The sequence below is a fragment of the Scyliorhinus canicula genome, chromosome 3 (assembly GCF_902713615.1).
Source record: "Scyliorhinus canicula chromosome 3, sScyCan1.1, whole genome shotgun sequence".
NCBI lineage: Eukaryota > Metazoa > Chordata > Chondrichthyes > Carcharhiniformes > Scyliorhinidae > Scyliorhinus > Scyliorhinus canicula.
Genome location: NC_052148.1, coordinates 105,154,593 through 105,180,199, shown reverse-complemented (window position 1 = coordinate 105,180,199; position 25,607 = coordinate 105,154,593). Strand labels below are relative to the sequence as shown.

Sequence of the window (25,607 nt, the reverse complement as noted above, 5' to 3'; positions counted from 1 at the left end):
GGGCGGGGGAGGAGGCCTAGGTCCACTGCTCTTTCAGTGGGTCGCTGTAGACTCAATGAGTTAAATGGCCTCCTTCTGCACTGTCGGGATTCTATGGAAAAGTTGTCAATCTCTCAAATTGGCCCGTAGGCGTTGAGGGCGGGACCAATTTCTTCCATTTAGTGGGGAAGTTTGACCCTCAGCTTCTTAATTCCTCCCGCAGCATGTTATCACTGCGGGGCAGACTTTTAAAACATTTTGTAACTGATTTTTTCTTCTGGGGTTGGGGTAGTGGGAGGAATAGTAGTACACCGTTTCCCTCACCAAAAGCGTTGCAGTAATTTTAGTGATGTTGTGTGAAATGAAAATGGCCATAGTCCCCGAGAGCCATAAGCTACCTTCCCCTTTTAAGAGAGAGAGAGCTGATTGGTGGTGATTTAACTCGAGGATCACCACACCTCAGGCAAGGGGCAAGGTTGAGAAGATGGGGCCTTCATGGATAACCTCAGCCCGTACAAGAATTGAACCCACACAGTTGGCATCGCTCCACATCACGGGCCAGTTGTCCTGGCAACTGAGCTAACCATTCAGCAACTGCCATTCTGGACTCTTCATTAACACAACTCTTATATTCACTTTCAAGAAAGAAAATTGGTCGCAGTTTTACTTTTTTTTGTGTGTTGTAAGTTCCAGCATCAACTCATTATGATCAAATGCTGAACATATTTACGACGCTGGTGCTCAAGCTGCATGCTCATGCTTAAATTAGGCAATGACAGTTTAATGCTGCTTTGGTAGACAAGCCTTTGGAGCTACACCTAACAAAGTCAAGGCTACATTGAGCAGTTAAATTAACACTTAGCGATCACTCCTGAAATTTTCCAATTTCTTTTTAAAACAAATGTGTTTATATTTAGTTTTTAGTTGAGGCAATTGGCATTCAATTCCTGTAGCATTTGACTTTGAAAATGTTTTTCTTTAGAGAGAAAATAACCATCGGATAAAGTAATGTGATATTTTTCTACAAATAAAACACAAAAATGTATCTTTATTTGCCTCCCAATTCCATTTAGCCATGTCCAACAGGATCTCGTGACTTCCGTGAAAAGCAGTGTGCAGACTTTGATAATTTACCTTTTCGCGGGAAGTATTACAACTGGAAACCATACACTGGAGGTTAGTGCGATTTTGTGTGGGTTCACTTATTTTTCTTTTGTCAGGTGTTTTACTGTTTGCCCTTTTTCTCCTCCTGTAGTCTCCGTGGCCATATAACTGTCAGGCTTTTTTAGATGGGTCGGCAGCTCTCTGCCAATACTACTCTGTAACTGTCCCCAGGACATGTGTAGAAGCAATTAGAAGTGACCCCTTCTCTCACTGTTCCCTCCCTTTTTTACAGGGCTCAATCTAGTGTCTTCTCCTTCTGGTGGCAAAGTTGAGAATCGCAGACAATAACGCATACCCTATGATTTGGTCGGGGCAGCATTTCAGAGTTCTCTGGCTTTCCACTTTCTATTTACATGTATAAATTCTGACAAAACCAAATTACTTTTCTTTAAATTCTTCATTCCCTTTAATATTTATGGTGCTAATATAAAGCTGAAAACATTAATCAGAGAATCAGTCCATGGTCACTACCCATTGACACCTAATGAGAAATTCATATTTGTGAATGACAGGTGATGTTGGATTTTATTGTGGTCGCAGGTGGGAATCGGACAGCAGGCGACAAGCTCGATAGACCCTGCTTAATCGTCCTCTTTGTTGACCATTTGCTTTCCTCCCCCAACTCAAAGTTAAAACTTATGTTTGGTCAACCATGCGTCCATAGGATGAATAGTAATTTGGATGAGTTATTCGGAAGCTGCTATTGCCAGTGAAGCTGTACCCTAGCAACAGGCATGGGCTCCAAGAGAGGTGGGAGAAAACGAAGGACCGAATAAGGATTAATAACAATATTTATTTTTCTGATTATATGGCATGCATGAATGCTCAGACGATTAACGCTGAATAAACTTGTAGGAAATGTTGCCTTTTGAGTTTTTTCATTTAAAGAACACCAGGAGCTTATTTTATATTTTAATTCTTCTGTTCTCATTCAACAGGTGGTGTGAAGCCATGTGCTTTAAACTGCTTGGCTGAAGGATATAATTTTTACACCGAACGGTCTCCTGCAGTTATTGACGGAACTCGTTGCCATGCAGACTCACTGGATATCTGTATCAATGGAGAGTGCAAGGTTGCCTATACTTTGTTACTAATTGTATCACATATCCTTAAACTTGTAAATTCCATCTTCATTGTTGCAAATGGCTTCTTATGTGAATCAAAAGTAAAAATCCAAGTAGTGCACACAAAAGTGTGTTTCACTTAACTAATTTAGAGGGTTAATGAAACACAATAGTTACGACATCCTGGGCTAATTCAATTCCTGCCCCATTTAAGAAAAAATAAATTTAGAGTGTCCAATTCATTTTTTCCAATTATGGGGCAATTTAGCGTGGTCAATCCTCCTACCCTGCACATCTTTGGGTTGTGGGGGCGAAACCCACGCAAACACGGGGAGAATGTGCAAACTCCACACTGACAGTGACCGAGAGCCAGGATCAAACTGGGACCTCGGCACCGTGAGGCAGCAATGCTAACCACTGTGCTGCCCTATTCCTGCCCAACTTGACCCGGAGTCACAGCTCAAGTGAATTCACCAATAATTTGTTGAACAATACCCAAAGTCTTTGGCGCTTGGCCGCCCAATAATTACAGTAACCAGGTTTGTAAGTTTAAATAGAATTATACTTCTTTATTTATAACAAGAACTATAATGGAATATGCAGCAAAACAACTGGTTAACTATTATTTAATTCCTAATTCTCCACTTTAACTTTCCTCCCGCCCTCTACACACACACACACACAAGACAGACAAACACAGAGCGGCAGAAGAGGGGGGGGAAACATAAGTAAAAGCGAAAAAGAGCTTTTGCTTCAAATGGGTGTTTTCAGAACCTTACCCCTCTTCAAACTTTGCTTTCAGTTCAAGGTTTTTACTGTATATTCTTTCATGTCTCTGTAGTTTCAGGAATGCAACACTCACAGCAGCCTTTCTGGAGAGGGAGAGAAAGCAGGCTCTTGTCTTTCTGTGTCTAGGACCCAACTTCTCCCTGAAGTCTCTGTGAGGACCATCCCACTGGGATAGGATCAAATCACCACCTGTTCCCAGGCAGAGCACAGCCTTTTGGCCAATCAATACCAATCAATCTGTCAAACCGAGTCCCACTCCATCTCTCTCTGGTGCCAAAATGTCTGAAACTCCTGTTCAAACTAGCAGAGATCAGCAGAGTGGTCTCTCCTGTAACTTCTGAATTCTTCAATCTCTCTGCTGCCTGACTTTAAGTTACATGTCCATTAATCACCCATAGATCAAAAATGATAAAGCAAAATAAAAGAAAGGGGAAATAAGGGAATAAACAGTCATTGCAGTAACTTAAGACCACAAAGGAGGTAATCGAATGTATTGTACAAAGAAGGAACTTCTTTATACCAATAAATAATGAAGTTTGACAATAACAGTAATTCATCAGAACTATAGTAACAGTAACAGCTATGAAAACAGGAGCACTGGTAAAAACAGCTGTTGTTCACAGGTCACCCGCTTGCAGACTGAAAAACACGCCAAAGCCCCCAAAGCTGAGAACCCTCAACCAATGGCAGATAAACAATAACATAGGAGAGAGGCATAAAGAACACTCGACTCACAACAACACTCTGAAACACTGATCAACCCCTTTTCTAGCATCGTAAACAGGTCCATCCTTCTGTTTTGTGGTTTTAAACCTTTTTACCCACGATTTCTTCTCATCAGTCAAATCAATGTATTAAAATAGGGAATTATTGTGGCGAAAAAAGTCTATATATGCAATAACATAACCATGTGAGCACCATCTATATACATTTATTATTCATTGGCTTATACATAGATCAACCTGGGTGGCCTGGTGGCACAGTGGTTAGCATTACTACCTCTCAGCACCAGGGACCCGGGTTTAATTCCAGCCTTGGGTGGCTGTCAGTGCGGAGTCTGCATATTCTCCCTGTGTCTCCATGGGTTTCCTCTGGGTGCTCCAATTTCCTGCCACAGTCCAAAAATATGCAGGTTAGATGAATTGGCCATGTGAAATTATCCTTTAGTGTCCAAAGATGTTCAGGTTAAAGATCAAAAGAATAAAGGTGGGGTTACGCGGATAGGATGGGGGATTGGGTCTCGGTAGAGTGCTCTTTCGGAGGGTTGGTGCAGACTCGATGGTCTGATGTTCGTGACATCGGCCAGGCTCCCTAGTTGGCGAACCTGGAGGGGCCGGCACACACGTTGTGCAGCCTCCTGTGCCTGGCCAGACCCCATGCCCTGCACATCCTGGCCCTTCCCTGCATTCTCCTTGTCGGACAAGGCATGATGTTCATTTTCCTCCTCCAGCATGTCGCCCCTCTGCTGTGAGATGTTGTGGAGCACGCAGCAGGCCACCACAATGTGGGAGACCTCCCTAGCACTATGCTGGAGGGCCGCTGCAGAGTGATCCAGGCACCTGAATAGCATCTTCAGGACGCCGATACATTGCTCATGGGCGTCGTTGTAGCGGGTCTCCGCGTTGGTCTGTGGCCTCTGGATAAGTGTCATGAACCATGACCACAGCGGATAACCCCTATCGACCAGGAACCTCTCCCGGGGGTGAGCCTCGAAGGTGTCGGGAACCGTCGAGTGTGCCAGGATGAAGGCAACATTCATACTGCCCGGGTATCGGGTGCAGACGTGCACGATGCGCAGCTCATGGTCATACACCATGTTCATCGTATGGAACCCCTTTCGGTTTGTAAAGACTGGCCACTCATGCTCCGGTGCACGTAGGGGGACATGCGTCATGTCAATCACCCCGGACCTGGTGCATCCTCATGATGGCGGTGAACCCTGCTGCTCGGACATCCTGGTATGCTTGATCCACATTGAACCTGATATATTGTGCCGACCGGGCAAACAGAGTCTCCATTAAGGTGCGGGTGCACCTGTGCACTGAGATCTACGATATCCCTGATAGGTCCCCACTCGACGCCTGGAAGGACCCCGTGGTGAAAAAGCTCACCCCAAGAGCTTCCCCCCCCCCCCCCCCCATAACCCCATGGTTCCAGGTGTGTCATGATCCAGTAGATATAACGTACGGTCCCCCTGATCAGCCAGAGTCTTCAACAACATGCTCGGTGCAGTAGGTCTTTGAAGGACAGGGGCTGCCGGTACACACGAGGCCTGATACAGCGGCCCCATCCCACCTCCTCCTTGGCCTTTTGGGTGGCTGGCTCTCCATCCTCACCACATGGCTCCTGTTCCCTATAGGACCTGCCTTCCAAATTTCGGGTTACTTTTCGGAACTTTTACCACAGGAAAGTTTGTGGAAGGACTGTAGAGTGTTTTCAGACATGTGGTGAGTTTCAGGATTTGGCAGGGAACACAATTTGGTGATCTTTCCAGGAAAAAGCCGCAACAAAAATGGAGAGTTCAAAAAAAATTATTTCAAAGGATGTGGGTGTCACTGGCAAGACCAGCACTTGTTGTCCGCCCTAATTGTTCTTGAACTTAATGGCTTGCTAGGCTATTTCAGAGGGCAGTTAACCACATTGTGATCAGACCAGGCAAGAATGGCAGATTTTCTTCCTTACAACAATCAACAAATATTTAATGGTCATCATTCAACTTTTAATTCCAAATTTTTAAAATGTATTCAAATTCCAACATCTGCCATGGTGGGATTCGAGACTGCGTCTCTAGATTACTAGTCTAGTGACAGTACTACTACTCAACGTAACTGAGCCTATGGATCGGGAACATGACAGGGAAATGGAGCAGAGGCTGCAGGGGAGGGGAGCTATGTGCAGAGGGAGGATGAGGAGGTAGGGAAGGGGCATTATTCACTCTTGTGCATTCCCTTAGTATCTGCCATGTGATGCTTAGTGCCAGCCACGTGATGCTTAGTGCCAGCCATGTGATGCTTAGTGCCAGCCATGTGATGCTTAGTGCCTGCCATGATGCTTAGTGCCTGCCACGTGATGCTTAGTGCCCGCCACGTGATGCTTAGTGTCCGCCATGTGATGCTTAGTGCCAGCCATGATGCTTAGTGTCCGCCATGTGGTGCTTAGTGCCTGTCATGTGATGCTTAGTGCCTGCCATGATGCTTAGTGCCTGTCATGATGCTTAGTGCCTGTCATGATGCTTAGTGCCAGCCATGTGATGCTTAGTGGCAGCCATGTGATGCTTAGTGGCAGCCATGTGATGCTTAGTGCCTGCCATGTGATGCTTAGTGCCCGCCATGTGATGCTTAGTGCCTGTCATGTGATGCTTAGTGTCAGCCATGTGATGCTTAGCGCCTGCCATGATGCTTAGTGCCTGCCACGTGATGCTTAGTGCCAGCCACGTGATGCTTAGTGCCCGCCACGTGATGCTTAGTGTCCTCCATGTGATGCTTAGTGTCCGCCATGTGATGCTTAGTGTCCGCCATGTGATGCTTAGTGTCCGCCACGTGATGCTTAGTGCCCGCCACGTGATGCTTAGTGTCCGCCATGTGATGCTTAGTGCCAGCCATGATGCTTAGTGCCCGCCACGTGATGCTTAGTGTCCGCCATGTGATGCTTAGTGCCAGCCATGATGCTTAGTGCCTGCCATGTGATGCTTAGTGCCCGCCACGTGATGCTTAGTGTCCGCCATGTGATGCTTAGTGCCTGCCATGATGCTTAGTGCCAGCCATGATGCTTAGTGCCCGCCACGTGATGCTTAGTGTCTGCCACGTGATGCTTAGTGCCAGCCATGTGATGCTTAGTGCCTGCCATGATGCTTAGTGCCAGCCATGATGCTTAGTGCCCGCCACGTGATGCTTAGTGCCAGCCACGTGATGCTTAGTGCCAGCCACGTGATGCTTAGTGCCTGCCATGATGCTTAGTGCCTGCCACGTGATGCTTAGTGCCGCCACGTGATGCTTAGTGCCAGCCACGTGATGCTTAGTGCCAGCCATGATGCTTAGTGCCTGTCATGTGATGCTTAGTGCCAGCCACGTGATGCTTAGTGCCTGTCATGTGATGCTTAGTGCCCGCCATGTGCTGCTTAGTGCCTGCCATGTGATGCTTAGTGCCTGTCATGTGCTGCTTAGTGCCAGCCATGTGATGCTTAGTGTCCGCCATGTGATGCTTAGTGTCCGCCACGTGATGCTTAGTGCCAGCCATGTGATGCTTAGTGTCCGCCATGTGATGCTTAGTGTCCGCCATGTGATGCTTAGTGCCTGTCATGTGATGCTTAGTGCCTGTCATGATGCTTAGTGCCAGCCATGTGATGCTTAGTGCCCGCCATGTGATGCTTAGTGCCAGCCATGTGATGCTTTGTGCCAGCCATGTGATGCTTAGTGCCCGCCACGTGATGCTTAGTGCCTGTCATGTGCTGCTTAGTGCCAGCCATGTGATGCTTAGTGTCCGCCATGTGATGCTTAGTGTCCGCCATGTGATGCTTAGTGCCAGCCATGTGATGCTTAGTGCCTGTCATGTGATGCTTAGTGCCCGCCATGTGCTGCTTAGTGCCTGTCATGTGCTGCTTAGTGCCAGCCATGTGATGCTTAGTGTCCGCCATGTGATGCTTAGTGTCCGCCATGTGATGCTTAGTGCCTGTCATGTGATGCTTAGTGCCTGTCATGTGATGCTTAGTGCCTGCCACGTGATGCTTAGTGCCAGCCATGTGATGCTTAGTGCCAGCCATGTGATGCTTAGTGCCTGTCATGTGATGCTTAGTGTCTGCCATGTGATGCTTAGTGCCTGTCATGTGATGCTTAGTGCCAGCCATGTGATGCTTAGTGTCCACCATGTGATGCTTAGTGCCAGCCATGTGATGCTTAGTGTCCGCCATGTGATGCTTAGTGCCTGTCATGTGATGCTTAGTGCCAGCCATGTGATGTTTAGTGCCTGCCATGTGATGTTTAGTGCCTGTCATGTGATGCTTAGTGTCCACCACGTGATGCTTAGTGCCTGTCATGTGATGCTTAGTGTCCGCCATGTGATGCTTAGTGCCTGTCATGTGATGCTTAGTGTCCGCCATGTGATGCTTAGTGGCAGCCATGTGATGCTTAGTGCCTGTCATGTGATGCTTAGTGTCACAAGAGTTCACATTTACAACATCAACAGCTTGCTCATCTTGCCAGATGGCAGGATAAGGATGAGGGTGAGTAGGGAGTTGAGAAAGTGCATGAGGTAGGGACATAGGCTATTCTCAATGTTCTCCATGATGCCAAATGCCACGGGCTCTGTCACAGATGGACCCAGTGATGCAGAGAACCATCTCCTCTATCAACCTCAGGAGATGCAGGCGTCCTCTGCGAGCTTCTGTTATCAGCCTCTGGCCTGCTCTTGCAATCATCACCTCACTTCCCCAATCGCAGGCCTTAATGAGATTTCTGCCCTCTATCTTCTCTGCAACCTTTTGAAAATCTCTCCTACCTCACAGAAGACTTGTGGAATTAACCAATATTACAACCCTTTGTGCCTGTCACTGGTTTTGTAGCATCTACAGCCCTGGGGATGAATCAGTGTAAGTGACTTGCAGTGGAAGTTCATGAGAGTTTTACTCCCATCAATGAGCAGAAATATATCATCAGGTTTAAGAAGGCTCTACTTTCATATTTCAAAGTATTTAAGCCTTTGCACTAACCCATGGAAACACTGGAATTTTGATAAAAGAAAGCAATAAACAAAAGCTGAATGTTACTTGCTACAATTGCAAGGGCCACAAAGCATATTCTGGGCCGGAGCAACAGGATCTTTCCTGACACCGAATAGCAATCCGTAAGTCTTTGTGTGTCCACAAGTGACACTCTTAAAGACAAGCTGCACCTGTATGGACTCCAAGGGGCTCATACAGAGAACAAATAAATACTGTAGCCACAAAGTATGATAAATGTCCCAAAGATCAGCCCTCAGCTCTGTTATAATGTTAGAATTTGACAAACCTTCCTGGATGTTTTACTTGGGATTAGGTTAGATCTCCTGGAAAGTTCTTTAAAATGTTTACTTTGGTGAAAGAAATGTTGCAGCAGTTAATGCCCAGGATGTTTGCCACAAATGCAGAAAGGTCACATTTTAATTGCTGGTTTTCCGAAATATTGCTTTTTGTTCCCCATCAAACAAGTATACATAAGGAGTAAAGGGCAAAGGTTAGCTCTTTAGTCTGAAATTATTAATATATTTACATAGTGATTAGGCTGAACTGCTGAATGATATAATTCAGGCGTTGTTAGATGAACCAAATTCTGGAGGTTTTCTGATACATTCTTTGTAAGAGTGAAGAAAACTTAAGTCAGTAATGTTTTTATAAAATTTTGTTCTTATTGTTATTATTATCATCATTATTTTAGTTTCCTCCTTCGTTAGGTTTCCATATACCAAAAGAGTCTTGAATATTAATTTTGCAAATCAACAAAACAAGTCAATCAATATGAAATTAATATAAGACAATAACAATGATATCTGTTAGATAATCAATAGTTATGGGGCTGGATTCTCCATCAGCAGGATCCTCCGCTTCACCGGCAGCGCACTCACTCCCGCGGTTTTCTCAACGGCGTGGGGGTGTCCACAATGGGAAACCCCATTGGCTGGCTGCCAGGATGGAGGATCCCGCTGTCAGCGGGGGCGCGCCGCACCAGAAAACGGGTTCAGCGGGACGGAGAATCCCACCCTTAAAATTCCAAACCCAGAGATTCAGATGGTGGCTGTCAGATCTGAGAATGTTTAAATTATGCGCACACACATTTCAATTGTGCATTTAAAAAATACCACCCAACAGTTAAGTTTCTTGTTTAGAAGCTCAAGTGGCAATATTTCATAAATGTGAATCTCCATTTATTGTTGTTTCAAGAAACAAAATCGGTTGTCCCCATGGACTTCAAATCTGCCACAAAGTAAAAGTTTTTTCTCTCTCTCTCCTGAATACTCAAGGCATACAACTGAATTTAGTAAAATGAGATAGCGGGTACCTCAGACTGCACAGATTTCCCTCGCTGTCCCGACATGCTACATGGGGTTGTTGACTAATTTTAAATCAAATGCCCAGATAGCTTTAAAAAATGTACATGATTCTTGATAGAACTAAATTTGAACACGCCTTGGGTCATTGTTTTTACCAGAGCCTGATCCTATTTGACCTTTCAAGTCACTATCACAGTGCGTGTATTGCAGAATTATATTTTAGGAAGGAGTCTGGACGATGTGTGAGATTATTGACTTTGGATTGTAGAATATATGACCTGTGCTAATCTGGTACCTGCATCAATCACTGACCTGCACTCAGCAACATACATATATAATCAACAACGTGACAAACATTTCAGTACGTACATACATTGAGAATTGTCTGTGAATCTCTTGAAATGACCTATTTATAAGTCATTCATTCCCACAGATTTATTTTGGTTTTATACTGCTGTCAGCCCTGCTATGTGAGACCACTGATGGTAACTCAGTGAATTAACCCATTGACTAGCTAATCTAACTCAGCAGGAAGGACCCAGGTTTGAATCGTGTTGCATTAGCTGATTTCAAAGGGGTGGCATTAGGGGTACGACAATGAGCTTCGGTGCCATAGGCTCAGGGAGAGGACAAATCATCAAAAGCTTCTGCTCCTGATTAACACTCAAGTTGGAAATGAAGATGGATTGGCATTAGATGTGGAAAGAATCGACCTCAGTTCTAACACCGCTTACTCATCCCAGGCCAAGCAAAGGACCTGTAAACAACTTTTGTTACAACTCACATGTGAATAATGGACACTGGACCAAGGTGCCAGGGAATGGGCAGTGTCTGGTACCATTCCCGGGAAAGGAGTCAGGGTATTCAGGAGGAAGGAAATAGGGAGAGAGAAATTATGACCAAGTTTGTGTATCATTTTCTTTCAGCAACCTATATAAAGCCTGCTTTACAGTTAATGGTTTTGTCTGTATGAATTAGCAATGCATAATTTTTATTATTTCAATCAGTGTTACAATGATATTACAACTGTTTTAATTGATCTATTTCCTTGTGTTTAAAGCATGTAGGATGTGATCATATTTTGGGGTCAGATGCAAAAGAAGACCGATGTCGTATTTGTGGGGGTGATGGAAGCTCTTGTGAAGCAACTGAAGGTCTATTCAATGATTCCCTGCCTCGAGGAGGTAAGTGGACATAATCACCATTCACCAAGTACAATAGACTATTGAGTAGCAGAGAGATAACTTTTGTTCTTGGATAAGGCGCTGGATTTCCATCCTCATGGTGGATATAGGGAGTTGCGCAAAATCTCTGGCTTGACCTGCCTGCCTCAGGAGAAAGTGCCCACAGAGATGGGATCTTCATTGCCTGTACTGGGGTCAGGCCAGCTGACCTGGGAATAAGTAAGGAGGCAGCCACAGGAGCACACAGTTGCTGAGGAAGGCAGACTTCGGTGCGTGGGGTTTTATCGCAGTGGCAAAACCACAAATGCTTCCAGCCCTAACCCTTCACACCCCTGTCACCCTTCAAACGCTTTTTATGTCCTGCTTCTTGCCTCCCAACCATCCCCGATGTGCCCTCATGCCACCATGCCAAGCTTTATTCTTCCACCCACCCCACTATGTCTGTCATTCCCCATATGCCAAGCTCTACCGATTGACCCACTGTGTACTTTCTGGAACCAATGAATACCATAGTGTACAGCAAAATATGTTTAAAAAACATTGCAAATATGTAATATATTGATATCTTTCTCCTATGCTTGAAGCAAGTCTGGACCAAGTTTGTAAAAGTCAATCATGCACCTCCTTAAGTTTCAAAGACCGCTGAACCTTTGTCAACAAACATTGTGAAATTGACTGCAGAGATCAGAGAACCTGAGCTGTCAATCAAACAATGTTTCCTTGGGGAGCAACTGTTCTAGAGTTCTAATACTTATCTGGAATCTCGGTGGTTCAATGGTTTATGGCTTTTGAAATCTCAAAGGGCCTGGAAGATTGAAATGTTTATGAGCTCCATTCAGACTTTTTTTTCAAGAATTGGAGAAAGCCATCAATGGATTACCTATTTTATTTATACATGCCGCTATACACCATGGTGTTCATTGGTTCTACAAAGTGTACAGTGGGTCAATGGACTTGGAAGTGCCAGAGTGTTGCATAGGGGACATGAAGGGTCTGACTGGGTGGGTGTTGTGTCCACAGAGGAATCCACATGAGAGACTAAAAGAAGCTGTTTGTTTATTGAGCAAGAAACTATTTCCACGTCGTACACAGGTCCCAGTCAGGACCTCTCTGCTCGGCTTCCACTCAGGCTGAGCTTTTATACGTTGCGACCATGGCTCCACTGATGGGGGCCCGCCCCTCAGCAAAGAAGCTCATTCTCAATGAGAGTCCCGAGTAGAGTAATCGGTCCAACCCCGCAGATCTCATGTGGGTTATAACAATGGGTCAAAGGGCAGAGTTTGGTACGGGGTTGTGAGGGGACATAGGAGGCAGTTGGAAAGGCAGAGCTTGGCATAGGAACATAGGGTATATGGGGCTGGGTTGAAGAGGAGAGTTTGGCGTATAAGACATGAGACAACATGGGGTGGTTGGGAGTGGGTAACATGGCATAAAGGGCTTGAGGGGACTTTTTGAACTTACCTTTTAAAAAGTCCCTTCATGCACACCAGAGTTCACAACTCCTCTACAGGACTTTACTACTATTCTTTAAAAACCTGGCACCATGCCATGAAAATTGCGGAATAGGAAATGCCTATCTCCGCAATGGAGCCAGAAAGGTTGAGAGCGCCGAATGCAGGCTTCCGATAGGAAGCATCCCGCACCCTTTAGAAGCACTCTCAAAAATCAGACAGCTTAGGAATGGGGGTGAGAATCCTGGAATCGAGACCCGTCCGCCATTTTTAGAGGGCTCCCGGGTCAAGCCGACTTGGTGAAAATCCAGGTCTAAGTGTTTCTTTCTCTTGGAATTAAATGATTTATGACAATCAAATGAATTTTTGATTAAATTAAAGTGGTTATAATGTGCCAATTCCAGAACTCCAGAGTATTACTGTTTTGCTGTGAAAGGTTTGAGATTTAATCAAAACATTATTCCTACCTGGGGCCTGTTTCCTTAGAATATCATATGATATTCAGTCAAGCATGACTAATAACTTGTCTTATTTCCAGCAGAAGGTATTGGACATGGAAGCATAGAATTGTTTCGCTATGTTTGTATTTCATTCTCGTGAATTTTATTTGGACATTTTGAATGTTTGCAGTACATAGGTGCTCAAACAGCAGCAGTGAGCACAGGTAACTTTCAATAGAAATTTAGGCTTAGAAGCTAAGATCTGATTATCTGATTATAATTTATGATCTGAACCCCTTCCCCCCCCCTCAAGATTTCATAACCTCTTAAGAATGGGGATAGATTTCCAGCTCATCCATTCAAACACCCCGCCATGATACCCAGTTGTTTCCTTATAGATTCCATGGTCGATAGATTCATGTAGTGCCACTTCAAGTGATGCTATGGATATTTGCACCGATTCTCAGGGGGTAGATATAATGTCGCAGGCAATGCTTCCAGGCCAGCAACAGCTCAAATGTTCACGCACAAGCTGAGCACAAGCTGGCTCCTTTGTTAGTATGCATGAACGGCCGGACAAAACATTTAAAGGGTTCACACACTTAAATTGTAAAACCACATATAGGAAAGCAAGATTAGAGTGCATGTTGGCTGGCGACAGCTCCTAGCGCAGTCAATTTGAGTTTTCTCATTAATATCATTGAGGATCGCTGTACAGGCTGTACAAATAGCGGCCTGCAGCACAATCTGCCTCAAGGAACCAACAGAGTCTGCAGGCAGTGCTCCGTGAACATATTTCTACCCCAAATATATGTTAAACACTGTGACAAACTCTCTGACATCTGCCCTAAATTTAACTACAGCTGTGGTGAAAATACCCAATTTACTATTCTAATAGAGGAGGAATGAAATGAAAAATGAATGAAAATCGCTTATTGTCACGAGTAGGCTTCAATGAAGTTACTGTGAAAAGACCCTAGTCGCCACATTCTGGCGCCTGTTCGGGAAGGCTGTTATTTGAATTGAACCGTGCTGCTGGCCTGCCTTGATCTGCTTTCAAAGCCAGCGATTTAGCCCAGTATGCTAAACAGCCTCCAATACTCACCCATCACCACTTTGCCTGGAATGCGCAATTTTGTAGAGTAAATCAAGGTCTCTAAAATGTGTAATATGATCCAGTCATATAAGGCAGGTTTCAGAATTCAGACAAAGCACAGTGTTCACAATTCTGATTTTAGAGTACAGGCAGAGCTAACATATGAGTTCAGAGAACAAACAGTGCTAATTCTACCGAGTTCAGAAAATATACAGCACGAATATTCTGGAGTTCAGAGAACATGAGTGTTAACATTCAGGAGTTCTGAGAATACACAGCACTCGCACAACCAATTGCTGATGACACAGAGCCTTACTGAATTCAGAGAATGCACAAGGTTAATATTCTGGAGTAGACAGAATGCACAGGGCTAATACTGGAGTTCAGAGAACACACAACTCTGGCACTGCCAAGTTCAGAGAATGTCCAGCACTAACGGTCTGCTTCTTCATACTCCATAAGCTTTGCTACCTCCTGCATGAGACAGTTAACCATTGGCAGTCTTCATCTTCCAGCATTTACTTTGTAAACACCAGCTTTATTATCATCTTGAGAGTTCCAAAAACCCGACCTAAAATGGCCGTTTTCCTTTACTGCCCCTCAGCAGGCCGCACTCCCTACCCAACAGTTACAAACAGCACCATGTGTGTACAAGGAAAACCTGAATTTAGAGAGGTCAGCAATCTACACCATCAGTGTGGGAGTACTTCTACGATGATTCCCCACAATCACAGAATTGACCCGAATAGCTCATCGAAATAGTGGTACAACCAATAATTAAATAGTGTTTCACTGCGTTGTCCACATATGTGAAGACACTAACAGCTGTGTTTTCCATCTTACACAATCCTTTCCATCCTTCACTCTGTACCCAAAAGAAATGTGCAGTCAAAGCAGATAACAGATGGAATAGTTGTGATTTAGAAGGATTGAGATAGGGTGTTATAATCTATCCAGTCCTGTCCAACTTGTTCGAAGACAAGCACTAGAAATGACTGATAGTGGGGGAGTAAGTCTAGTTGGCTAAGTGACTAATAATCTTCGGCATGCAAACAGCAGATGCAGTTGAAGTCCCTTAGTGCCTAGTCAGCCAGAAAGCAAAAATGTGCAACTTGTGAAATTAATACCAAAAACAGGAATAGCAGCACCCAGCACAATTTTCTTAAAAATCAGGATTAATGTTAAAAAATGGAACAAGTTGATTCCTTTGCCTACTTATGAATAGCATGTCCAGAAAATCTAAGCTGCACAAAAAAGTTTCCGTGTCAGTTAGGTTTATCAAACATCCATCAAACAAGACACGGATAATATGGGCAAACTTAGGCCAAAATAAACTTATAAAACTCAACTGCTGAAAGCACTGAGCTTTTCTGAATCCCATCTATCTCTGCAAAGTTTGAATAATAAATGCTCTGGTGCTATTGAAAAATATTGCAAATTTTGCAGGTAGCCAATAACACAGAAATGAATGAATTACTGGTTAAACAATTGGGTTTGGCCAACCTTGGCCTGGTTCCTAGTGGATATGGGTACATAGGCTAACAGTACCTAGAATCCATCTCATTGGTGCCAAATTGGTTTTGTAATTCAGAGAGGCCACAAGGATGATTGATCAGGGAAAGTTAAAAAAAATTGCACTGGTATGATAGATGTTTTTCTGAGATTGGAATTAAGACAAGTTGGCAAGAAATTTGTCTTCCAGCTGCCTGTTTCCCATTTCTAAAACCTCTGCATTGTGAGTTGTGCTCTTCTGTGCTGGACTGTGCCAGAAGTGCACAGCATGTCACATTGACTCAGATGACTGTTAGAAATCCAGGGTGCCCGCGTTCAGACAGGTGTCAGGTTCCTCAAATACCAGACCGAGTGTCTGCCCTGGTTATAGGATGCTGAATGTGAACGTCAGGTACATTTGGTTGGAGCTTGCAATGCACATTTTCTGTCCAGTTATGCCAGGTGTTGAGTAGCCAAACCAATGATGCTTAACAGTATTACTAAAAGCCGCTCTAAAGAAACTCAGGAAGTATTCAATTTTTAATTCACAAAAGAAACTCCAGGTGGCTACTGGAGATCACATCCTAACCACAGAGACACCACAGCAGATGGTCAATGAACTGCTGCCCCTGACTAGTGACCAGCTTGATACCCATTTGGTGTCTGGAACTAACCTCAAGCCAGTACAGACTGGTGCACTGAGCTATTGCTATACTGACTTTGCACCCATTTTCAGTACAAATTAAACTCCTTTGCTATTGTTGAAAGAAGGAATGATTTTCAATTTGACTGTCAATTAGCTGATGTTGGCAGTGGGTGACCCAATTAATTTTGTTGATCTTGTAACATAATGATCAAACATAAATGAGCAGTTCACCAGTCGATGGTGAAGAGGTGGGAAATCCAGAGGCTCCTCTGGAGTGTAGCCAGCCGAGACAACTTAAGAAGAGTGGAAGCATGTGACAGCGGAGGTCACAGTGGAACTAGCAGCAGGTGCAGTGCAGGAGCATTCATGGTAGTCCAAAATTCCATTGAGGTCCTAAGTACTTCATAGCAACCTGATTTAAACCCACTGTCCACATTTATTGTAGACAAACACCTATATTGGCAAATAGGATTCAATAACAAAATCACTACTGATTTATGACAAAGTCACGCCTTCTGGTACTTGCATCCCATTAATGTGTATTTATGTCAGTGATGAGATTCTGAATGCAACTGCTAACAATTAAGAGAGGCAGTTGCTACGCGAGTCTTCGGGTACAATTCAGTGGACTTGAGTGAAAGTCCGCTGAACAGCGTGTTTAGCAGGCACCAAAAAACATCCTGCTATTCAACAGCAATTTACCATTTCTTTGGGCTTCAGGGAAGGTTTTCTCCACCGAGGTCTCACTTAGAATGATTTCCTGCTGGCAAGCTTCTGTTCAGCTCACTTAAATATACTGATCTGGATCGTGCCCTGACTGGACGTTTCAAGCGTCGCAGATCTTGTGAAAGGCCTCTCGCAAGATTCAACAGCCTCGTCCCAACACCAAGTCGGGTGTAACGCTGGATAATACTCTTCATTCTTTTAAAACCGTTGATTACTCTTCATTTTGGCCTTACTCTCTACTGCATATAGGGGGAAGATTACATTAATACTGACAGGTCCGCTATAAGGGATGGGGACTGCAGATTAATGAGCTTCCTACCTGTTTTGACTCCGCCAATAATACATAATGAGGCAGTGCTGAAAACCCATAAATCCATTAGACTGTTGAAACACCTGAGCTCCAGGGAACAATTGCTTGATTGACAGCTCTGGCTCTCTGAACACTTCTGTCAATTGCGACATGTTTATGTATACATGATAAAGAGGTTTCAAGTGCATGCCTTCAAGGGTCTGGATGGTTGACATTTTTACTGGCCTGTAGTAAAAAAGAATGTTTTTTGAGCAAGTGGAAAGTTATTGATAAATTACCTTTTTAAAGCTTTTTAAAAATATCATATTGGATTGGATTGGATTTGTTTATTGTCACGTGCACCGAGGTACAGTGAAAAGTATTTTTCTGCGTGCAGCTCAACAGATCATTAAGTACATGGGAAGAAAAGGGAATAAAAGAAAATACATAACAGAGCAACACAAGATATACAATGTAACTACATAAGCACTGGCACCGGATGAAGCACACAGGGTGTAGTGTTAATGAGGTCAGTCCATAAGAGGGTCATTTAGGAGTTTGGTGGCAGTGGGGAATTGTCAATATAAGGATTGTTGGTCCTTTACAGTACAATGAGTGAATGGGCATAGAAGTGCCATAGCTTGGCATGGGGGACATGAGGGCCATAATGAGTGATTGGGGGACATAACTGGGCACGAGGGCATGAGAAGAACTTTTGAGCTTACCTTTCAACAGTTTCCTCATGCAGAATATGATTCACCACATCTCTGAAATGTTGTGAACTACATTCTTTGAAAAGCTGCCCTAGCTCCATGAAATTGTGGAGGACTAGGACATGCGAATACACGCAGTGGAGCAAACCAGGGCAGGAATTCAGGGTGTAGGCTTGCAACCCGAATCAGCCACACCCTAAATAGGCACTTCTGAAAATTAGAACCCTGGGAATGGGGTCATGAATGTCGGAATCAGGTCCAGGTCACCATTTTCACCCCTCCACAGAGTCTTCCAAACTCCATAAAACTCCAGCCCCAGATGTTGCTGCCAGTGCCTGTGGTGTTGATGGTGAATGTGATGAATGTAGGAATTTCAGATATAGTGCATTATAAGTAGTTGGTGAAGTAAAGGTTAAAAGCCTGGGTTAGAGTGTGTTTGACTGCTGAAGTCATGTTTTTAAAAGTTTGTAGGTTGAAAGACAACAAAGGTTTTGGGAGCCAGAGGTGCAATTAACCATCATAAAAAGCTTGGGCTGATGGAATTTTGTTTTGATTAAGGAGATTCCCTGGGGAGTGAATTCATTTTCAGCCTGGTGAGATGATGTCATCACTAGATGGAGCTACGGTATCAGGGTTTTTGAGAAAGTCCTGTTCTGGATGAAGCTGGGACCACAGGTTGTGCTCTCTGCAGTTTAGTTAAAAATAAATTAAGTCTTCAAGGCAATGCAGAATTGTCTGAGGACAAGGGGGAGTTGAAACAAACCAGTTGAAAAAGTGTTTGAAGACATACAGCCAGAATTTCTGCATGGGTGTGACAGGAGTCAGATCGTTTCTGTTAAGCCGTGTCAAAAGATCTCTTTCTCAAAGAATATCTCTGTAAAGCAAGTATCCCCATGTGCCATTGGTATTTAAGGTGGATTGAGAGCTGAGGGGTGGTATGGTGGGACAGTGGTTAGCACTGCTCCCTCGTGGCTGCGTGGGTTTCCTCCAGGTGCTCCGGTTTCCTCCTAAGGTGCTCTTTCCAAGGGCTGGTGCAGACGTGATGGGCTGAATGGCCTCCTTCTGCCCTGTAGGAATTCTATGGATTCTAAGAGATGGTTTATTTGCTTGTTTAAGTGGGAATAAAGATAGCAGTGAAGGGTATTGTATTCACTGCATTGAATAGTATTATTTAAGGGGCAACAATAAGTTATTTTCTGGTGCGATGTTAAAGATTTTAATACTGTGTTAGTAATAACGTTTGTTTTAAAATTCTAGGGGAGAGATTCTCTGTCCCACCGGACCCATTTTCTGGTGTGGAGCGTCCCTGCCGGCAGGGGGATCCTCCGTCCCGGCAACATGGAGCCGGCCGCCGCGCATGGACCCAGCCTGCCAAAAACTGCCCCCCTGTAACCAGCCTTGCTACCCCTGGGCCTGCCGCCACCTAGCCCCCTAGTACCCAACGAAGACACCCCTGCCAGTGGAATGGCTTCCCCCGACTGTGGTGGCGGTGGACTCAGTCCACAGCTGCTACGCAAGGCACCCGAATGGTGTGAGCACACGTAGCCCACGCCGTCAGGGATGTGGCCAATTGGGGGCGGAGCATCAGGGGGAGGGCCTCAGGTGACGTCCTGAGGCCATCCATTCGGCGTGCGGTGTACTCCCCGAGTACGCTGTTTTTGAGGCGGCGCATTGCAAAATACAGTGGCGCCCCCGATTCCGGCTAAAACATGGATTCTCCGGCCAATCACCAAATGTGATTTTGGCACCGGCGATCGGAGAATCCAGCCCTATATCTTTATTTCTTCTTGAAGTCATTCCTGGAGCAAAATATCCTTTCTTCACAGTCTTACAAGATTAAAATAAAATATTGGAGTTTTATCCAATATCCTAGCCACTGTTGGTGGTCTGGGGTCGTAATATGAACACTGACAGACAGTTTTGCCATTGTTACAACTGCAATATCTGGACCATAACTAAACCAATTAAGGTTGAATTTTTTTTAGAGAAATGGAAGAGCAAAGTCAGTTATTTTCAGCCTGTCTATCTAAATAAAGCCATTCATGCACTAAATGTTGTGTTTCCAGGTTACATGGAAGTAGTACAGATACCAAGAGGATCAGTTCATATTGAAATACGGGAGCTCGCAATGTCAAAAAACTACATTGGTGAGTTTTTAGTGATGAGATATATATGGTGGAGGTGGGTTGTTTGCTCAGTTGCTTGCTTTGTTTCTTTGCAAGGATTAAAATTGGTTGCAAACTTTATAAATTTTAAACAATCAGTTTTTAGAAAGTGTGTAAATTGCTCCACTAAAAGGAGTTTTAAGCAATAAGATAAAAGGAAAATACTGGAGATTTTATAAGTCTGGCATAAAAATAGAGAACATGGAAATACTCAGCTGATCTAGTAGTATCTACCTGAATCTTTGGGGTAAATTTTCATTTGAAGTTCAGACCATGTCCAGGCCCTGACTCTGAACCCTGACACTGGGGTGATTTTGACCAATCAGTGGCCAGATGATACGTCCACGATCCAATTATGGACGGCGGCCAGGCGCCTGATGCTGGAGTGACTGAGAATCGTCAGGGGCAGGTGCTGCCGATGCGGGCAGGAGAGAGAGGGTGCCTCAAGATGGAGGAGGCACCATTGTTTTGCAAAACAGGAACTTGCTAGAGCTACATGCCCGGCATTGTGGAACGGAAGTCTGTGACTCTAGCTGTAGCCATCTTATTATGTCATCTGCAGTTGAGGGGGAAGGGTGATTTAAAATGATGTGGAGATGCCGGCGTTGGACTCGGGTGAGCACAGTAAGAAGTCTGACAATACCAGGTTAAAGTCCAACAGGTTTGTTTCAAACACTAGCTTTCGGAGCACTGCTTCTTCCTCAGGTGAATGATGCTGGCGGACTGACCCCTAGTCTGCCACCGGGAGGCAACCTCCATGTTTCAGCTGTCACAGGGGGCCGACTGGCTAACTAGGAATTTCCAGGCGCCTCAGAACATTGGCCTTAATTGATCTATTGATTAATTGATCTATTGATTGCCATAGCTGCCCATTGCTTGGGGGAAGGTAGCCATCACCACCACCACTCCATCCCCACAGAAACCAGTCCCTACCAAGATGGGCTGATGGTGGGAAGATACCAGTAAAACGACAGGATACAATTTTCTAGCCCTCACTCCTTGAAGCCCACCCTCAAAGTGATTTGATAATTCTGTCCATTAGCTCTGTTTTGACTTTCCTCAAGTGCTCCCTAACCTACTGAGTATTTCCAACAGTTTCAGTTGTCATTTTTAAGCAGTGTTTTACACTTTTATATTGCTTGCAAAATGCTTTGTTGTTTCTTTATGAAGATGTTGAAGCTTTGTCTTAAGAATAATTTAGAAAATTTTACTTCTAGCTTTGAAATCTGAAGGCGATGAATATTACATAAATGGTGCCTGGACCATTGACTGGCCAAGAAAATTTGACGTTGCTGGCACAGCTTTCCATTATAGGAGACCTGCAGATGAACCAGAGTCTCTGGAGGCATTAGGGCCTACCACAGAAACTCTAGTTGTCATGGTAATTCTTCTTTAAAAATTCCTACATTAATTTATTTTATTCTTGTTTTTTCTGTCATCCTCTGCCCTTCTTCTTTCAAAAGTATAGACTCTTGATTATAGTTTGTTTGATATGCTGTTTATTCTCCATCAGTTTAGACGGTGAGTGTCAACAGGGCACAATTGCAGCCAAGTCTGGCCCTGTCCACTTACACGTACTCCAGTCAGAAACTGGAACCCTGTCTGATTGTCCCCTTCCTAAGGCAGGACCACCAATGCAAACAGTAGCACCCCTATTGCCACCCTGGCTGAGATCAGTTAGCAGCAAAGGCTTATAGAGTCCAATTCGGGCCTACTTGACTTGTGGTTCATGTGCTTATTTGCCAGGAATATTCGCAGGGAATCTCCCCTAAAATTCAGCAGAAGTGTTGAGGGCATTTGTAGCTGACATTTCTGCCTACCTTCAGCCAAATTTTCGGTGGACTGTCGGGGGAATCCCTGAGGAAAGTCCTGCTGACTTACAACCAGCTGAGTCACCAAGGAGTTGTACTACATTTGTATTTCCGAGTCCTCTTTCAGAGATATGTTTCCCATTGTAATAATTCTAATTTCTCTTGACTAATGGCCAATGTTGTTCAAGAATAGAAGTATTTTGCATCATACAGCGGCAAAAGCAATTCAGATTTATATAACCAAAAGAGAAAATGCTGGAAAATCTCAGTCGGTCTGGCAGCATCTGTAGGGAGAGAAAAGAGCTAGCGTTTCGAGTCTGATGGCTCTTTGTCAAAGCTGGACATCAGTCGGGACATCAGATTTATATAGGTCTTTTGACATAGTAAAATGTCCCATGAAGTCTCACAAGATCGTTATCAAGCAAACGTTTGACAACCATTACATTTAGTCTAAATTTACTGCTTCAATTGTTGAATGACAAGCTCAGTTTTGCAAAAGAAGTACACATTCTAATATTGACTGGACCCCCCATTGTTTATTTTGAGAGGTTGCACCAAGTACTAACAAAGCAATTGCTGGGGTGGGATTCTCAGTTTCAGAGACTAAAGTGCTGATGCCGAGACCGAATCGCGGGTGTTCTACAGTCACAATGGGGGTGCTGTTCCTGAGGCATTCAAGACTTGCTAATTGGCCAGCACTGGCGCTACGTCGATTTAGTGCGATTCCAACGCATGCCGGCTGATGCACCATCAATTGGACTCGAGTCGTAGTGAAGTTCCAAACAACAGGCTTTAATACGCTAGATGTGTGCCCGGCAGTGGTCGTACAGAGAAAGGCCGACTGCTAGCCGGTACGAGTTCTTATACCCTGCCTTGTAGGCGGAGCTACCAACCTCTCAGCCAATCGGCGGGGAGTCACATGACTCGCCACAGCCAATTGGCAGAGAGGCACATGACTTGCCTGGGCCAATGGGCAGCGAGACTGCTGTTCCAATGGCAGCTTGGTTCTAAGGTAATATGATCTCCCTAGTCATACTACCACACCGGCGTATGATTTGCTGGGGTCAGGATTGGCACTGGAGCATCTGACAAGCTGCAGCCGTATATAAGTACTCCACTCCCCATATAATCTAATTCCAGCTCCAAAGGTGCCACCCCAAAGAGCAGGGCCGAGATTCGCCGATGCAGAGCGGGAGACACTGCTGGGTGCCTGGAGAAGATGTGGGACGTGCTGTTCTTTGGGGTGGTAAGGAGGCTGCCACCGGCTGACATCAACCGGGCCTGGGCGTAGGTGGCAGAGGCTGTGAGCACCGTGGCCTCAGTAGCAGGACCAGGCAGCAGTGCAGGAAGAAGATGCACAACCTTCTCAGGACAACCAACGTGAGTCACCACCTCCGTGCCCCTGGCACCACCCCCGCCCCACACTCCTTGCACCCTGCCCCCCCCCCCCCAATCACCTGACAATGAGGCAGGACCATCTGCAATCCCTTGCCCCCCCCCCCCTCCCCCGCGCGTGGCAACCTTGTGACTTGTCTGAAGATGAGGCGGGATCTGCTGCTTCCCCGCATCCCCAGCTGCAAGCCCACAACAGCACATGTCCGGGGACGACACCAATTTCTCATCACTGCTGTCACCGGCAACCTCCACCATCCCAGAGACACTCACCTTGGATGGACACTACAATGAGAGAGGTTCCTGGGGCGCTATCTGGTGGGCACCACACACATGCAGCGGTACATCAGGTGGATGTAGATACCCACAAGGGGGTGGATGGTCGGAGGGCGGCCCCACCCCAGGGACTAGCTGCCGCCCAGACGGGTCTTAATCTTCTGGAAAGGGTGGTTCCATCAATAGTGGAGATGCAGACACAGAGCCGGGGACTACATGAGGGACTGTCAGCAACCATCCAGCGCCGGCAGATGCAGTTCGAGGAGTCCAATCACCTGCAGGGGCAGGAAGTGGGGCCGACCATGTGTGCCACCCGGTCTAAAACCGCATGAGTGGCATCCGCGGTGGAGGCCATGGTTGCCAAGGTATTGACCATGGGTCAGGATGTCCAAGGCCTGAGGCACTCTGTGTGGACAGTGACTGATGCACAGGACAGGGTAGCTATGTCAAAGACAGCCATGTACCAGAGCCACATAGACATTGCTGCGGCGCTCTAGAGCTTGGCTCACTCTCAACAGGCCATGATTGGGGGCGTCGAGGGCATTGGCCTGGCACTGGCTGGCCTGACCTGGTCCCTGAATGAGGTGGCACAGTCCCAGAGGAATGTTGGACAGTCCCAGAAGATCATGGCATAGTCCCATAGAGATGTGGCACAGTCCCTGTACCCCATGACATTGAGCATTGAGACCCTCATCAAGACGAGAGAGGGCCTCCAGCATTGGCAGCGCCAGGTGGTGGGGGAGCCTCCGGAGCTAGCTTTGGCCGCACCCTCGTGCCAAGGCGTCTCCCTGGGGACATCGAGTACCCTGAGGGAGGATGGAGACTCGTGCAAGGGAGGTGCTGGAATACCTCAGTGCCTCTGAATCACCCAGCACTTGTCCTGCAGGGGCAGAAAAGGGTGGCATCACGCCACCTGTGACACCCAGAAGACTTGCCAGGCTCATCAGGGCCCAGTCATCCAGAAGATGGCCACCAAAGGGGACCCAGAGCGAGGTACACAGCAGGCTGTCTCCACATCTGATGTACCGCCTGGGGAACCACTTAGACGGAGCACTAGGACATGCAAAATTAGAAAAGTAGACACCATTTAAGTTGGCATTGGTGAAGCACATAGGTTAGCGGTAGGGGCTAGCGCACAATACTTGTATATATCACTACGAATATGTGTTCACCATCGTTTTGAACTGCTTTGGTCCTCTGTCTGAAGGCTGTGAGGGATGGGCTGGACTGGGAACAGAGGGTGCGCCGGGTGGTTGGGGGAGGGTTGGGACGCCAGTGATATGGGGCATGGGTGTTGGAGATGGACACAGGTCAGGGCTCACAGGCCAGTCGGAGGTTACTCCATGTGTGGCGAATGGGGGTTAACACAGTGCGCCATGGACTGAAGCCATGCTTGCTGGCATGTGTGCGGGCAGGGCCCATAGGTGGGATACAACCAGGGGGGTGGGTACCTGTGGAGACCATAGCTGAGATGTGCTGTGGGTCCTCGTGCGATGCATCGGCTGTGCTTACTTGACTGGGGGCAGGATGAATAGGGGCAGGGGCGCAGTGGGCAAGCAGGGTTTGGTGACAGCTGGTGGTGCTGTGGGACGGGTTAGCTGATGGTGTCACTTGCACAACGTCTGGCCTGTGAGCAGTAGTGTGCCTGAGGGTTGCTGATGGCCAGTCAATGCGCCCACCAGTCAAGGTGCGCTCCGCAGCTCCCATGCTGCCCCTGCAGTGGGGCAACGCCTTGGATGGGTGCATGGAGGAGTGCCAAAACCTGGTGGGCAACAGACTGCGCTGGACCATGCCCATCCTGTGGATGGGCTGGCTGGTGTCTGTGGGCCTCTAGGGGGGGTGGCCTGGGGTTGGGAGAGCACTAGTGGCACTCTGCCCATTTACAGGCCACAGTGGGCAGTGAGGGGGTGT

General features: G+C 45.9%; 1 protein-coding gene across 1 annotated transcript in view; it reads left to right on the top strand.

Moving 5' to 3' along the window:
* The window catches only part of adamts6 (ADAM metallopeptidase with thrombospondin type 1 motif, 6), a 429,889-nt gene that overhangs the window by 337,042 nt on the left and 67,240 nt on the right, over positions 1-25,607 (top strand). Inside the window, exons 15-19 of the mRNA XM_038791039.1 lie at positions 1,053-1,155; positions 2,082-2,215; positions 11,077-11,200; positions 20,119-20,199; positions 21,435-21,598. Of these exons, the coding sequence (XP_038646967.1) occupies positions 1,053-1,155; positions 2,082-2,215; positions 11,077-11,200; positions 20,119-20,199; positions 21,435-21,598 (606 nt within the window). The remainder of the gene's footprint in view (positions 1-1,052; positions 1,156-2,081; positions 2,216-11,076; positions 11,201-20,118; positions 20,200-21,434; positions 21,599-25,607) is intronic.